The following is a 16,980-nucleotide window of genomic DNA, read 5'->3' as shown; positions in this document are numbered from 1 at the left end:
GTCTGCTTGGCGCCTGGAAGGACTACGCCTGTCCACTTCATCCACCAGTCTCTGGAGAGGAGATCTGTGCTGCGGACTGACGTACTCGTGCATCCGGTTGGTAGCCCCTGAATCTCGCCAATGGTCCAATGATTTGTACCATCTGGGTGACAGTCTGACCTCCGCAGCCGAAGGATCTGGCTGACGCACAGGAGATCTGAGGACAGGACTTCTGGACCTTGAGGATGTTGTTGAGGAGCCAGAAGACTGTGAAGTAGAATGACGAGAAGCTGACTCCGTAACCATGATCACAGAGTTTCTCGACGACGATCGAGCCCTTTCTGAATGTCTCGACGTCGAGCGTTCTGGCGTCATATGTTTTTCTCTCGACGTCGAACGCCTCTTGGGAGTCGGCGGGTCCAACAATCTCGACTTCGAATGCCTCGACGGCGATCGATGCGAGGATCTATGGTCTCTCGACGTCGAGTGGCGATGACCTGCCGTCGACGGAGCCCTCTCTCTCGACGCCGAACGGCGATGACCAGCCGTTGACGGAGCCTTCTCTCTCGACGTCGAACGGCGATGACCAGCTGTCGACGGAGCACTCTGTCTCGACGTCGAATGTCTGTGCAACGACGGCGGAGGGGTATTGGTCACCCTCGACGCAGAGTGTCGACGAAACGCCGACGGAGACTGCGTCCTCGACGCCGATCGATGTTTTTCTGTCGACCGCGGAGGGGTCTTGGTCCTCGACACCGAACGTCGTTTCTTAGACGACGGCGGAGGGGTCACACTTCTCGACGCCGGTCGTCGCCTGGATGACGACGGCGGAGGAGTGACCTCCCTCGACGCCAATCGTCGCCTGGTTGAAGACGGCGGAGGGGCCTTGGATCTCGACGCCGACCGTCGCCCGGTTGACGGCGGCGGAGTTACATTCCTCGACGCCGATCGTCGCCCGGTTGACGACGGCGGAGGGGATTTCGATGATGGAGCTGGATCCTTCGACGTCGTCGACGTACCTGTTCTTCTTTTCGATGGCGAGCCCGCCGTCGACGGTAGTTTTGAAGACAAACGACCTACCGGTGGTTCTTTCCTCAGCGCCAAGCCTGACGCTGAAGCTGAAGGGTGGGAAGACTTATCTTTTGAAGATGTTCTAGCCTTCTTGGAACCCTTCTTCACCGGAGATCTTCCTCTGGGTGACCTGTGAGCCAGGCCATAGATGCAAATTCTCTCCCTGTCTTTGAGAGTTCTTCCTGACAGGTGCTCGCAGTGAGGACAGGTGCCTGGATCATGTTCTTCAGGCAGACACAGGATACAAACGTCGTGGTTGTCTGATTTTGCTTTCTTGTTTCCACAAGAAGGACATTTGTCAAAAAGTGAAGGCATTCTCAGCTGAAAATGCTCACTAAACTGACTTAAAAAGACAGTTTCTTACTTGACTAGATGTAAAATGTCAAAGTAAGCAGAAAAAGTTGTTCAAAATGAAGTAATTTTCTGTCAGAAAACATAAATTAGTGGAGCTGTGTTACCAGGATCCTTCCTGAAGGAGCCGGAAAGAACAACTGACCTAACTGTCACCCCTGAGGCATGATGGGATACCGGGGGTCATGGGTGCCTTAAAGGCACGGTGTCAGTTTTTTGTATACAGCTACAGGTTAGCTTTTCAGTCTTTTTAGACTGTGTGTTTGCAATGCAGCCTGGGAGCTTTCTATGCTTTCAGGGTGTTATAAGAATTTCTACTGCTGCCTAAGCATTAAAACAGTTTCTAAACAATCTTTGGTGTTGTTTCTCATGTTTCTAATGCATATTATTCATGTATGGTGGAAATTCTTCACAGCATATTTCAGCTCCGGTGTGATTTGGCTGCTATTGCACGTTTTTATATATATATATGTATATATATATATATGAGTATATATATGTGGGGCACATATAATATAGTGTTTCCGAGGTCCCGCGCATGGGCGGGAATATTCTAATGCTTATGACTTTGATGAGGATACCCCTGGAAGAGAACTAGGATTACAGGTAAGTAACTAATCCTTATAGGTCATGATAGACAACCCGTACTCGCTCGGTCTTGTTGTCGAGTGTTGGACGGATTTATTCAAGTTCCCGAAATAGTAAGTGAATAGGTTTCAGAAAGGAAATTGGGAATGTGATTCTAATTACTTTGCGGTACTTTGGTCTGTAGGAAAAAGAGTTGCGGAGTGACACACAAATCTCTCTGTGAGTATAATGAAATTATACAAGTTTGGAGTGGCTATATCATCGCTGCCCTGGAAAGTGCATTTTTGTAATCATATGTATTATGGTTGTTTATTGAATGAAAAGTATATTGAAGGTAAGAGAAGGAGTTTATTTTTACTAGTGGTGATTGGCGATAGGGAGTGCGAGTCACTCACAAATAGACATTGTTTTTAAAGGTTTGGTTATCTTTTAGGATAAAGTGACCGAGAGGCATCTGGCGCTTCAGTCAGTAAGCCTGGGGCTTATGTGGTATTGAGGTTTGTGTCACTTTTTGGTGCTGGGCCAAAGCATGTGTTTTCATGTTTTTGGTTTCTGGTGTTCTGCATGAGTACACAGAGGGTTGGTTCACCAGTTTAATAAGTCCCGGCATATTTTTGTATATAAAAGGTGCTCTCTAATTTCTTATTGAGGTATAAGCAGACGATACTCTTTTTGAACTCAAGCTTTTTTCTAAATAGGTTTATCTAAATGTATTGATATTGTATGTTTTATGTTATATTGATGGTGCAACGATTATCGTCCTGAGGATGGTCTCGTGGATTTGACCTTATTTGAGACCGAAACGTCGACGCTACTACACCGTTTTTGTTTACATAGTTATCAGTGAAAACATAATGAAGTGAACAAAAACTATGAATTGATTGTAATGTATGGCTGATTACATGTACTGTCCATACTGGAGAAGAAAAGGTGTAAGACACTACTATGTATGTTATATGAATTAAGACAGTAGTTAGTGTGTTGCCATATGTGATATAATTAATGAATAATTTCCATGTCCTTTTGATAAAATTGATTGTATGTCAAGATTGATGGATTTCAAGATAAAAAGAACTATTTATTGATGGAAACTCTACGAGTTCTGAGAAATTTTGTTCACTAGTGTGACGACTCCTCAATAATAAGTTAATGGTGAATGATTCCTGAAGGATCATTGATGTTGTGTTATTGATTATTCCCAGTTCCTTGGGGAACAGTGGGTTGCCCTATTGTTGTTAGCTATTCATATGGCACATAGGGTCTGCGGGGTAGCACAGTCCTTATAGTTACACATTCATCAAGGGAGCACGTCTGCGGTCATGACCTATGTCTCCTCGCTTGCCTGAATGAGACACTTTGTTCATGATTTAGAAGGGGGTCCCCTACTACTGGAGCTTACTAATCCCCTATGAACCACCACCTCCCAGGGGCTTATAATTTTGTAAATGCGGGGGCCTCTTGGACCCCTCCAGCCCCGGGGACCGCTACCTCCCCAGGGCTTTACTTGAAAATAATGGAGTGGGCAGGCACCCCCCTGCACCATCTCCCTGAGGCAAATTTTAACAAAGGAGGGGTTCCGCGCGGCCCCCTGCAGCCCATTAGACCACAACCTCCGCAGGCTATATCCTGTAATGGAGGGGGGCAGTGCAGCCCACCTCCTGGAGTCATGTATGGCCCTGGGAACCACCACTCCCCAGGGCCGGCTCCTGCAGAATCCCTGGGTCCCCACCTCAAGGAAACAGCAGTTTGCTATGGCTTGGCGGTAGCGGTAGCCATAGCAAACTCTGCGCCTCCTCGTACAAGCAAGAGCCTGTAAAATGTTCTTGCTTGCACGGATCAGAATTACTTTATGACAGAGAGTACTACATGTTCAGCAGCTCCTTCTGTCCAAAAGCAATTCCGGCTCTCGCAGGACAACGTGAGAAACTGGTGCCCTGTCCCTGGGTGCCCTGGGTTAGACCAGGGCACCCAGTATTGTGGTCCAGCCCCAGCCCCAGGGAATGGGGCCCCCGGGCTGAAACCAGCCCGGGATGGGGGCTGCGCGCCCCCTCCCATGTTTTAAATAAAAGGCAGGCCCTAGGGATGGGGTCCCCGGGCCCAAAATCGGCCCACGGAAGGGGGGGCCCATGTTGTCCCCCTTCCTATATAAAAAAAATAAGTAAAAAAAATGAAAAAGCCATGACTCGAGATATTGGGTCCCGTGGTCTCTGAAGACCTCTTTGCAAACCTGCTGGGTGGGACTTACTGGAGGTTACAGGAGGGGCTATTTGACCCCAAGGAACCTCAGCAGCCAAGGGGACTTCATTCCCAACTAGTAGTGCGCCAGGATTTTACAACACACAATTATAACACCTACTGGAAGGCTGGCTCCATGGGCATCAGTGGTCTTTTACCCTCCTTTGGGTATGGCCCTGGCCAGGATTGGCAGTGTTTAAGGCAATTTAGAAATACTTATTGACACAGGGCTGACCATGGTTGCCCCGGAGGCTGTGATCCCTTTTCCTTTGTTGCACAGTACTTGACATGTCAAGAGTATGTATGATGCTCTACCTCTGTGTTCACAGGCTCAACGATTGATGAAGAAGGTAGGCGTTGAAGGTCTTATACTAACAGAGCATGAGATGAACATCGCAGCCCATCTAGTGAACCCCAGAGACATCAAGGTAAGAGGTGAGGGACGAGGAAGAATCAGTCGTCCTAAGTCAGGCAAGCACAGTGGTCACATTTACTTTTAGGAAGTCAGAGGTTGGGGATAACTGGCACTCAGGGAGAAGGTGGTGAGGGAACTGACAGCCAGACAACAGGGGCATGTTGTGACTGATTGTTAGGTTGAGAGTAGTCCTAGAGCCAAATAATAAACATATGCAATATCCAAGAATCTTTCAGAGATCTTTGACCTCACTGTTTGTTTGTAGGTGTGAAATGGTTCTTCACTTTTGGGGAGCCTACACTGAACATGACATGGGCTTAAATTCCATCTCTTTTTCAGGTGACTTGGAATGACATTGCAGGACTTGATGATGTCATCACTGAGCTGCAAGACACAGTTATCCTTCCTTTCCAGAAGAGGCACCTGTTCAAGCACTCAAAGCTCTGTCAGCCCCCAAAAGGTAACCAAGGACTCCAGTGTACCTTAACAGAAACATATGGAGTGATAAAATATTGAAAGGAAAACATGAATTCTTAAATGCTGAAAATGTTATGTATAGCTTTTAATCACATAAAAGAGAAACCTAGAGCTCTCCCTCCCTGAATTGACTCCTCCAGCCTCCTAAATTCAAGGAAGTTAGCCCAGTCACTTCTGAACTTCAAAGGAAACTTAGGGCGTATGAACCTTCATAAGGAAACCTATTGTGAAGCAATATGGAGATGTCATTTAAACCCTGTAGAGAAAATGTATGGCCACAGAATTCATGTAAAGATACTTTATAGTCTCACAGCCAGAAAACAACCCTGTGGATAGATTCTGCATTCCGTACAATGTTCTTCCAGATGGTTCATTAACTGTCACTGTTATGTATTGTGGTCTTCCCCACCCCTTCCTCCTGCCCTCTTGTTCTCCTTCTTATTTTATTGTTTTTGCCACTCCGAGTGTGTCACTTCTGTCTCCTGAAGAAGTCTGCATTAATGATACTGCTTTTTGTTATTTGGGTATTTATCATTTATGCATTCATTGCATAGATTTTTTCCACATAAAAGAGTAATGAATCTTAAGTACGAAACCTACTGTTTTCTGCACCCTAAACAGTCATCATAACCCCGATTATTACTGTGTACTAAGAGGAGAAAAGGTAAACTTAGACGACTTGACCTCCAAAAAGGTTTAACACCGCATCTGCCTCCAACATGCCGGCTATGCCCTACTACCACAATAGGTATACTATGCCTTCGCTTTGTTTAAAGGCACTTTTTGGCCTCCTAATTCCTAAAAGGAATCTTATGCCTTCGTAACCAAGAGAAATAATCTCTGACCTTTCTGCCTCCAACAGGAACCCCACAGGCTCATATATCCTGAAATCAAACCCTAAGTCCTCACCCCTGAAAAGTTTATACCCTCTATAGCACCGATAAAAATACTAAAAAAAATAAAATCCTTATTCTTGAAAATAAACTTATGGTGATCTACAGCTTGGTAACCCACAACATGAAATCTATGTCCTCTGAAACCTATAAAAACATCTGTCTTCTAAACCCTGAAAGCAATCTTCCTGCATCCTACACACTGAAAGACAACCTAAGCCCTCATCCAGCCTGAGCAAAACCTACAGCTCACTATCTTGCCAAAAAGTAACTTGTATTCTCCCAAAGAAAAACATGGAGTCTTCCAAACCATGAAGAATCCCATGACCTCACATTTCCAATATAAACCCATGGTCTTGTTATCCCTGTGAGTAAAATATACTGCTTCCTCCACATTAATTGTTAATCTTTAGCTTCAACCACAAAATAAATGTTTACACCTTAAAAGATAATCTATTGACCCTTGCCCAAAAAAGTACACCTGGTTCTCACCGAACTCCAAAAGAACCCTTTCACCTCCCATATGCTAAAAGGAAACCAATAGCCTCCTGACCCCATAGTGTAACCTACTTCTTATCTGCTCTCAGAGAGACGTATTAGGACCAACCTGCTTGCAAAGTGAATGGGGCTAGGAGAACACGATGTGGGCTAACGTACTTGCATGGAGTCATGTTTGATGGACTAAGTATCCTAAATATATTTGTCAGCAAAGTACGAGAGCTAAAAACGTTGTCACTTCCAAATTTCATTTCCTCTTTGCACATTAAAATTAAGACAGATCTCTGGCTTCTGATGGAGGGTTCTCCTGAACTTTCTCTTCTCAACACAAATAATAAAGTGCAATCGAACCGTCTGTTTCCAAAAACTCCCACCTGTGATTCGTTCTTGTCCAGTACGATGCACAATGATAGCTCAAAATACAAATCACTAATTTAGCATCTTTGAAATTATTTATGTATGGGTTTGGGGTAGAGGTACATGATGCCCTCTGAATTTATGTAATGATTCAATGCATGCTCTGCTGTCTGTCCTGCTTCAGGAGTCTTGTTGCATGGACCTCCGGGCTGTGGAAAGACCCTCCTGGCCAAGGCGATCGCACGGGCATCTGGATGCCAGTTCATCAACCTGCAGCCTGCAGCTCTCACAGACAAGTGGTATGGAGAGTCGCAGAAGCTCACCGCCTCAGTCTTCTCACTAGCAACCAAGCTGCAGCCCTGCATCATCTTCATCGATGAGATAGGTACGTGGAAGGGACGGAGTAGACATCATGGTGGGACCGTGGGGGCGGAGCTAGACGGAGAGTAAATCCAATATTCTACTCAGATGAATGAGGCAGAAAGAACCAAGGGTAGATATTGTATCCTTCTAGTTCGTAAGTGGAACAAGCCCTCAAGGGCATATTATACAAGCCCAATATGCTACAGAGCATGTGTTGTTTAAACAGCAGTCCAACAGGAATAATTCCCTCCTTCACTATCAAAACATCTGTGGGGCGATCAGTGCACAACGACTTATCACAGAGAGGAGGTGGCCTGATGACTTAATGCCATCGTTCACCTTAGTGCAATAATATCTTATTCCTCCAACAGTCTTATGCCTCATCGATGCATACTCCTGCAATCCTTTCCCCATCTGTTTCAACCGTTGCAGTGGGGTGATGCATCTTCAAATTATCATGCCATATTGTATATGAACTGCATCCTTTCTGCCCATTTTTGTTGTCAGTATTTAATTTCACTGACAGCCACCTCACGAAGTTCTTAAACCTAAACTCAAATTCTGGAGCTGGTTTTCAAATCGAGTATTTGGAAAGGAATCTTTTACAGAGCACAAGTGCCAAAGCGAAGTATTTGCTTGCAAGTGCATCCTTCTTTCTGTGTGGTGTTAACCCTAGCAAACATATTTTAATAGTGTTCAAGTTCTACAACCTTTGTTCCCCATCAGGAACAGTGTTACCTTAATACTAACAAACTGAATAGTAGACTGTGTCAAGAACTTGAAAGAAAGTAGATTGGATATCATCTGTGTTTTGGACAGTTTGCAGCCCTCTCTGTGGCTATTTTATGTTTTGTATGGAGCGTGGAATACGTTTGTTAGTACCACAGAGTAAATGAGTTTGAAGCAGTGATTAGACCAAACTGCATATGAGTTGACCATCTGCTTCTGTTGCTGCATCAAAGTAATGTCCCAATGCTTAACTCATGTGGATCTCAACCTTGCACATTTTGTTGAGGAGCAGCCAACCACACAACTGTGCACAATTGTGACCTATCTCCCGCATCCATGTGAGCTCATCAAACATCAAATAAGAAGTGGAGATTCCAGAGTATCTTGTAGTAGAACCTCCAAACACTTTCACAATACCATCCATATCTTAATAATGACCATAAAGTGGCTCAGCTTGAAAGTGAAGAGTTCTCACAATTGACAGCATTCCTTCATCCTTCCATCTGAGACAAGTTCCTAACCAATTAACATTTAAGTGCACATTATGAGCGTTCCGGGACTCACGATAGAGGAATACCGCAGCCAGAAATCTCAACATCCTAGGTTGATGTAAGTTCTACGTTCAGCATCAACGCACTATTACAAGCTTTCCCTTGAGAAATGAGGAATAACTGTGGGAATCAGTGTTTAGAAACTGCTTCTCACATTTTTTTCCTTAGTTAATGCCTTATTCCCAATGCTGGGTTTTCCTGGTAAAATGAAGATGACGAAAAATATCAGGAGTGGTGCACTCTGGAACAACTTGTACACCTGATTCGAATGATAAGGTCTGTTACTGGCTCAGTTCAGATTTCCACAATTCTTGTAATAAGTGTTCCTGCATTTTGCAATCTTTCAGGCCCTAGGGGGATATCTATTTCCTTAGTACTGTCTGTGACTGCTAATATTCCCTCACTTGAGAAGTATCGATGTTTTATGCCTAGTTTCTTACAGGTCCTCTTCTATCATTCACCCGACATTAAGATATATTGAGGCATATTCTAACCTTTATTTCGTGACAAGCTGGTTGGAATCTCCCAAGCAAGTTAGCTAAGTAGTGCTTACTTCTCTATGAAAGTACATACACCCAGACAGTCCACTTCATGATGTACAAGGAACACATGGCAGTAAAGTTTAAAATCTGATGCCTCTTACACCCAGCTTTATATGAAAACTTTAGTACGTCCAGTGCTCCTCTAGGTCTCTTGTGACCTCTACACCAGCGGACTGACCTAGAATTCCACTGGGAGGATCCCCGTGAATATTTTGTAATCTCTTATCTGGGTATTATTTCAGACTCTGTGGGTTGTTGTTTAACACATCTCTGGGGAGTGATTCGCGAGTGGTGTGTCGTTGTTCTACCTGCTTCTGAGTAAATATTCCAACCCTGTGAGTGTGCTGTGAACCCATGTCTCAAGATATTAATTTCCATCCTGTGAACCCATGTCTCAAGATATGAATTTCCATCCGTGGCTTTGTTACCACTATGTCTTTGAATATTAATTCACCTCTGAAGGTTTGTTGAGCCAATGCCTCAGGTACTTATTTACACTAGATTGGTTGGTAAACCAGGAGCTGGGTGTGCAAAGGGAATTTGAGTGTGCAATGCCTGTGCAAGGTTGTGTATCAAAAAATAAATGTAATTCTGAAATACCTTTCCAAATTTTAGTTTGAGATTGTAAGTCCTTGCGAGGCTCAAAGAGCAAGGTGTTGAAAGGGTGCTTTCCCCCACCCTTGGGACTCGCAAAGGAAACGTATCAATGCACGGTGACAGTTTCTGTGCTTTCAGAGATATGACGGGTTACTGGCTGCTGAGCACAGACAGTAACCATTCACAAAGAAAAAGGGGTGCCGTTTTGGATATGGGACAATTGGTGACATTACGGGGAGAAGATATTGGTCCTTAGGAGCATGCTGCTCCCCGGATGCGTCAATGTGTTCACTTTCTAGGGCAATGGGTATTATTGCACACTTTGTGGGTGTGTTGGCAACAACACTGAGAATTTTCTCCTGCTAAAGTTTTCGAAACATTTCTTTTGATTTGTGCAGATTCCTTCCTGCGGAGTCGTTCCTCTCTGGACCACGAAGCAACTGCCATGATGAAAGCTCAATTCATGAGCCTGTGGGACGGGTTGGATACTTTACCAGATTGTCAGGTACCTGTGTGCGTGTGGGATCTGTGTTAGACTGTCATACACCTCTGAGTGTACTGTGTCGTGTGTCTGATTTCTGAGTTAAACTGTTGGGTATTTCTTAGTAGGGTTTGTATGAATGCTGGCCTTTTTGTCTGGTGGTGCGGTAACTCTGGGCATCGTATGTGGGTGTGTGTGTTTTGTGTGTCCGTATTTGTTTTGTGTGTGTGTGCATGTACTGCTACCAACTGTGGAGTACATCTGAGAATAGAGCTTGGACTGGCTGAACTCTATTAGGTATCAGTGAACATATAGTCAGTGAGGGCTTTATCATGGGGCATCATTTATGTGAGCGATCAACACTGTCACAGACTGCTACCTCTGCATATAGTGTGTGATGGATGGTCTTTGACACGCAGGCAGTTTTCACACAGTGTGTGAGCGTGGAGTCTGCCCATCAGTCAGGTGCCCCATAGCATACATTGGTTAAGGCCTAGACATTATCAGAATGCCAGGTATAAATTGGCACACACTTTGCAAGGTTAAAATGATTGTTCGGTATCCCTGAACATATAGTTTGTGAGAGATGATCTCTGTATAAGACTATCATTTAGCACAGAATGGGTGCGAGTTGGACACTGGCAGGTGAATTGTATGTCAGATTGTTAGGTACTTGTCAGCTGATACTGTATAGGGGGTTAGACACTGTCTGACTGTAAGGTACCTCAGAGCAGAAAGCATTGGATGGCTGGACACTGAGAACATCAGGTATCCCTGAATACATATGGCTCGGTTAATGAAAATAAACAGAAAAGGCTGGACGGAGATTTATGTCTCCAACTGAGTGTACTTTTCTGATTATTTTCAATTCACTAATTTCCACAGTGGCCCAGGAGCGAGCAGCTCAGCCGATAGCAGCCTTTGGGGGCCATGGTCACTTCCTGTGCCGCTCAACTCATTGGGAAGGGGAAAGGTTTGGAGGAGTACAAAGGCAGAATCCAGCAACCATGACACAGCAAGAACCCTGGCTCAGGCTTCGCTTCTTCGCCTGCAATGGAAGTGACTAAAACGGGTTCAGCTTTTGCTATGGGTTACTTCCCAGGTAAACATATGCCATCTGCTTGTGTTTGTTTACTAAAGACCCATACAGTTCTGTCTAACATGAAAAAGGTATTGCACTGCTCACGGTCTTATCACATGTTCACACCGTTATTTTGTCTTCCTTGCGTTATTAGCAGAAAAGGGTTGAGCAAGAGGGTAAATGATACATAAAACCCAACTCTCGTCGCATAAAGGATGGGGCTTCACAACACTGGGCGAATTCGCCAGCAGTAATATTCATTATTGCAAAAGACATTTCTAACTATTGTTCGTGTTTATTCACCGGTTTTGTAAATTTACAACGTATTAGCTCCAGCGTTGGTGTCAGAGATGGATTAGACTGTAGAGCGCATTTTACCGCTCCAGTGCTGTAAGGAACAAGAAATCTGAAACATTGGACCGTGTTCTTGCTTTCAAGTATTGGCTCGTCTATGTTAAGCGTAGGCTGACCCCTGTCTGTCCTATTAAACATAAAGGGGTGGGTCTTCCCTTGAACTGTGTCCAACGTGACAAAGAGTGCGTACGCAGCCTGGCTTAGTTTGGTTCGTAAGGATGTTGTCTCGGGCTTCGCCCTGTTGCTATGAGACTTTTTTTTATATAGCGCGAACCTGACCCGAAGGTATTTTACATGAGCACCGGTTATGTTACACAAGGACACGTTCATTTTTAGGTCGAGCCTAGCGTTGCAGCGTGCATGCACTGCTCGTTCTGCGAGGCATGATGTAATAGGTTATGTTGTGGAAGGGCTGTGGAAGCCTTGCCCACTCTCCGCCCATATTTGTAATTGGCTGGTGTCAATGTCCTTGGTAAACGCTGGCTTCTGATTCATTATTAGGCTTGTTAGTCCCATCTCAGTAACACCCTGTCTCCATTTGTTGTCACCCATAAGGACTGGACCTTTAACTACGCTCCTAACACTGCATGCTTTATCTAGTGGGTGAGCACTATTTACTTTATTGACAATGGCGGCTGTCCTACTGCAAGCACAACATGCTTTGGTGCCTTCTTTACTCCCCCCCCCCCACCTCCAGTTATTCATGCCTTCTCCCCTCCTCCCGTTGCCAGTGCCTTCAAATAACCCCACCCGGCAGTCCCCCCCGTTGTCGTTATGCCTACCAGACCTTCACATTCACGTTGTCCGTGCTGCCCCCCCCATTGTCTGTGATCACTACCATTTGCAAAGCAATAGGTCTCACGTAAATGCGAGTCCTATTGCATTGCAAATGCTTGTTTTTTGGTAGGTGCAGGGAGATTAAGTGATTTGCCCAGAACCACAGGATGTAGAGTCGACCCAAGGCTCGAACCTTGGTTTCCCAGCTCCGAAGTCAGCAGTCTAGCCGTGAGACCACATCCGGGCCTGTTCAGCATAGAAAATAGGGAAGGACACCGATGAGCCTCAAGATGACTTAGCACTATTAGTCTGAGGAGGACTTTTCTTAAATTTGTAAAATATTGATGATTGTATTCCGAGCAGGCTAGCTGTAATTTGCATTACACCTCTTTCACCTGGATTGAGGGTAGGGTAGCAAACAGCTGTGCATTTTGAGGCTCCGTGTCAAGAGACGAGATACAGGGTGAAGGAATCAAGTGAAAGGGCACGGTGCATGTCAGAGCCATATTTTACTTTCAAGAGCAACTTATATTTGTTGTCAGGGATGTAGTTTCAGGAGTGTATTGTAAATGTAAATGGTTTAGCAATTGCATTTATACAGCGCCTACCACCCTAACGAGGCGCTTTAACGCCTCTCTGCGAGCAGCACGCTAATCAGGAACACAGAAAAGAATAGTGGTGAATTAATATAGGGAAATATGAATTAATTTGAACAGTGGACATGTGAGGCTGTTAGTTGTATTGAAAAGGGTAAAGGAGGGATAGAAAAGGTAAGGATCTAGAAAGTGTTTATTTGGAGATCAAAGTTGTAGAAGGAGGTTTGGGCTAGAGGAAAACTATGTCCCGGATGAGTCTAAGGAGGGATACATGAGGGAAGAGTTTAGAAAGGCATGTTTGGGAGATCTTAATAGTAAAATGAGGTTTGAGATGATGCAAGAAGGCATCAAGGGGGGAACAATCTAGGCAGGGGTATTTGTGAGATCATAGTAGTAGAATTAGGTTTGGGATGTGCCAGAGAGTGGAGGTAGAAGATATATTGAGATAGGTATAGGGTGAGATATAGGGTAGTGCATTGGAGAGGTTCAATTTTTGTTGTTGTTACAGTAAGAGTAAGCTAATAAATATATAGATTCATAAGCACATGGAAGAAATATATATATATATATATATATATGTATATATATATATATATATATATATATATATATATATATATATATATATATATATATATATATATATGAGGATGGTAATATATCATATGTAAATATTTAAGTTGTATTTAATAAACTCAAACTTTCAAGTTTTGCTGTACTTTAAGGTAATTTATTTGTGTGTTTAGTTAATTTGTTTCTTTCAATACATTTCTTTAAATACATCAGTGGTGAAGAAATTGTATATAAATAGTTAAGATAAAAATGTACACATTGTGATAGATAAAGGGAGAACTGTCAGTAAGCGCAAAATATTTTTAACCATAAGTAATTTGTACATTTGTTAAGCAGACCTTAATAATATCTCATATATTTATAAACATAATTATTATACACAAGTATACAAAAGAATACACATATCTAGGTACATACATGTTATCAAATTAAATGCTTATATACACAGGGATACGGTGTACATATATGCTTGAGTATTGTGGTTATGTAAGGAAGAGCCAACTCTGGAGTAGTCTTCTGAAGATAAGATAGTTATCTGTGGGTCGTATGTTTGGGGGTAATGAGTTCCATAGTTTGGCTGCCTGTACAGCGAAGGATGTGCCACTTAGGGTTTTTTTCTTTGTATGATGGGATTTTGAGACGTGGTGCCAATCTGGAGCGGAGGTTCCTTTGTTGAATGTATTTTGTGATTTTACTCCTGATGAAGAGTAGCCGGTAACAAATATAGGGCCTTCAAGGCAGGGAAGATGTGTGCTTGTGGCTTTACATGTAGGAGTAATCTGGCAGTAGAGTTCTGAATCCATTGTAGTCTTTTCATAGTTGATTAAGATGATCTGTGGTAGTGGCCATTGGCGTATTCAAGTTTAGACAGTATAAGAGAGATAGTAGACTGGACCTTGTGTGGAAATCCCAGGTGGGGGAAGATGTGTCGCAGACTTTTCATAGTAATGAATCTTGATCTTGCTAATTTGTCCACTTGGGCATTCATTGATAGCTTGGAGTCCATGGTAATTCCAAGGTTTCTTACTTCCTCAGATGCTTTAGGCGATATTCCCAGACCGTCAGGCCAGGCGGCAAGTGGGTCATAATTAAAGCTTCCAGTGTTCCGTTTTTACTGATTTTTACAGTTAAATACAGACAGAAAGCAGTCTATTTCATGTCTGTATTTATTTTTAAAAGCAGAAAAATACAGAAAATTATACTTCCTGTAAGTGACTGTCATTGTTGTCCTTCATGAATTCCAGACTAACTGCTAGGCAGATAGACACCATGTGGATTTAAAAACAGGATCAGATTCCCTTAAATACAGACATATGTTAACATATATTTGTACATAATGTTAATATTACATGTTGGTGTAGTGTTTTGTTATTGTTAGCTACTTAATTTGCTAAAACGCGACATGCATCAAAGTATGAGTGCATCTTTATCAGTTAAATAAATGTTGACATGTACTATTTTATGACTCCATTTATTCTCAAAACATAAAATAAATATGGATAAATTCCAATAAAATGAGCAAAAAATAAATGTGAGTAAATACGGACAGAAATGTTTAAAAAAAAAAATACCATAAAACAGGGAGCCTTAGTCATAATATTTCCATTCGCCACATGTGAGTATTTCTGTTTTGGAAGCATTCCATTCAAGATGGCTCCATGCCATCCACTGATCAACGGCTCTGAGGCAACTGAAAATTTGTAATTTTCCAATGTCATTGGGCTTTCCAGTTAAGCAGTATTTGTGTGTCATTTGCATAGTATATAGCATGTGAGGTGAAAATCATTGACGGTAATTACTTCATGTAGATGTTGAAGAGCATGGGTGAGATGTTAGAGCCCTGAGAAACCCCTGCCGTTTGTGAAGTGCGATTTGGATGAGAAAGGGGGAGAATGGATGATATTTGTTCTGTTTTGAAGGTAGGATGTTATCCAGTCGAGAGCAGTCCCTTCTATGCCGGCGTTGTAGAGTCTTTGTATTATAGTATGATGATCAACTGTGTCAAAGGCAGCAGAGAGGTCCAAGAGAAGTAGTACAGCAACCCCTTTCCGGTCGACTATATACTTAAGGTCATTCCAGATGGTGAGGAGGGCAGATTCTGTACCTCTTCCTGGAGAGAACTCTGTTTGGAAGTCGGTAAGTATGGAGTTACCTTCCATGAATGGTGACATCTGGGCGAATTCTGCTCTTTCTATCAGTTTGCCCAGGAGAGGTCCATTTGTAATTGATTTATAGTTGTTGGGGTTAAGCGGGTCCAGGTTTGTTTTCTTTAATATTGGGGGTATGTATGGCTTTTGTAGGTCTTCTGGAAATATTACAGTAGTTAAGAAATAGAGATGATTCTTCTTACTGGTATGGCAGCAGAGGTAGTTAGAAGAATGTTCTTGAAGGTTTGTGGTGTACATGGGTCAGAAGGGCTGCTTTGATCAGCTTCATAAATTCACTTTCTGAAATTCTTTTAAAGGAATGCAGAAGGTGGGTTAACCTACTATTTGGAGAGGGGTTGCTACTAGTGGTTTTCCTTTGTTTCAAATGGGAATCTAACGTGTCAGCTTTGGTTGTGTAATGATTTGCGAGTTTGTCTGTGAATTCTTGAATAATGGGACGAATTCCTTCTAGGCAATTTGGTTTACTAAATTCTTTGAGAATTTTTTATAAAATTCTTTATTTGCACATTTAGCATTTTGAATTATGTCTGAATAGTACCTTTTTTTAGCCTTATTTGATTGCTGCCTTGTATAATCTGTTTAGTTTCTGTAGGTGAAGTTTGTTTTTATTGGTGCAGCTTTTTAATTTGCTGTTTTAACTCTTTTAATTCTGTATTTCTTCAAGGTGCTTGTTTTCTTTTGTCCTGTTTTGTTGTTCTGAGTGGTATTAGGAAATCAAAAGCTGCCTATAGCCACTCGGGTAATTTTTTTATGGAATTTATTATGTCAAGATGTGTGTTGGATGTTAGTTGTGTTTCAAAGTGTTCAAAATTGAGTTTGTTCCACGGACGATATGTGAATGCATGTAAGGTGGTTTTAGTTGTGTTACTTTGTGTTTTTTTATTTAGGAAAGCTACCAAATGATGGTCTGACCATATGACTGGAGTAATCGTTTGAAAGATAACTAGTTCTGGATTAGCAAAAATGACATCTAGGATGTGTCCAGCGATTTGTGTGGTTTTGGGACGATCTGATGTAGGTTCAGTGTGTCTAGGCCAGGGATGATGGTTTTTGGATGGGGCATATTGGGTTTGTTAAACCAAGGGAGAGGAGTTGGCTTAATGGCTAGGGCGCTCGACCTCGGAACCTGGGTTCGAGTCTCGGTACCGACGCCAAAACCTCCTGTGATTCTGGGCAAATCACTTAATCTCCCCGTGCCTAAAAAATGAATGTTTGTCCGTCCTCATGTAACGTAACTGGTGCTATGTAAAGCGCTCTGATACCTGATTCAGTTCGGGTCTAGTTCGCGCTATATAAAACTCTGC

The 16,980-nt window shown here is 42.9% G+C and overlaps 1 protein-coding gene across 5 annotated transcripts in view; it reads left to right on the top strand.

Moving 5' to 3' along the window:
• The window catches only part of LOC144790972 (outer mitochondrial transmembrane helix translocase-like), a 167,850-nt gene that overhangs the window by 134,761 nt on the left and 16,109 nt on the right, over positions 1 to 16,980 (top strand). For all 5 annotated transcript variants that reach the window (XM_078665591.1, XM_078665593.1, XM_078665592.1 and 2 more), the window contains 4 exons: positions 4,554 to 4,652; positions 4,979 to 5,099; positions 7,049 to 7,249; positions 10,045 to 10,151. In XM_078665591.1, coding sequence (XP_078521717.1) covers positions 4,554 to 4,652; positions 4,979 to 5,099; positions 7,049 to 7,249; positions 10,045 to 10,151 — 528 coding nt within the window. The remainder of the gene's footprint in view (positions 1 to 4,553; positions 4,653 to 4,978; positions 5,100 to 7,048; positions 7,250 to 10,044; positions 10,152 to 16,980) is intronic.

This window comes from Lissotriton helveticus, chromosome 11, assembly GCF_964261635.1.
Source record: "Lissotriton helveticus chromosome 11, aLisHel1.1, whole genome shotgun sequence".
NCBI classification, from domain to species: domain Eukaryota; kingdom Metazoa; phylum Chordata; class Amphibia; order Caudata; family Salamandridae; genus Lissotriton; species Lissotriton helveticus.
The sequence above is the reverse complement of the archived record's forward strand: the minus strand, read 5'-3'. Positions and strand labels throughout refer to the sequence as shown.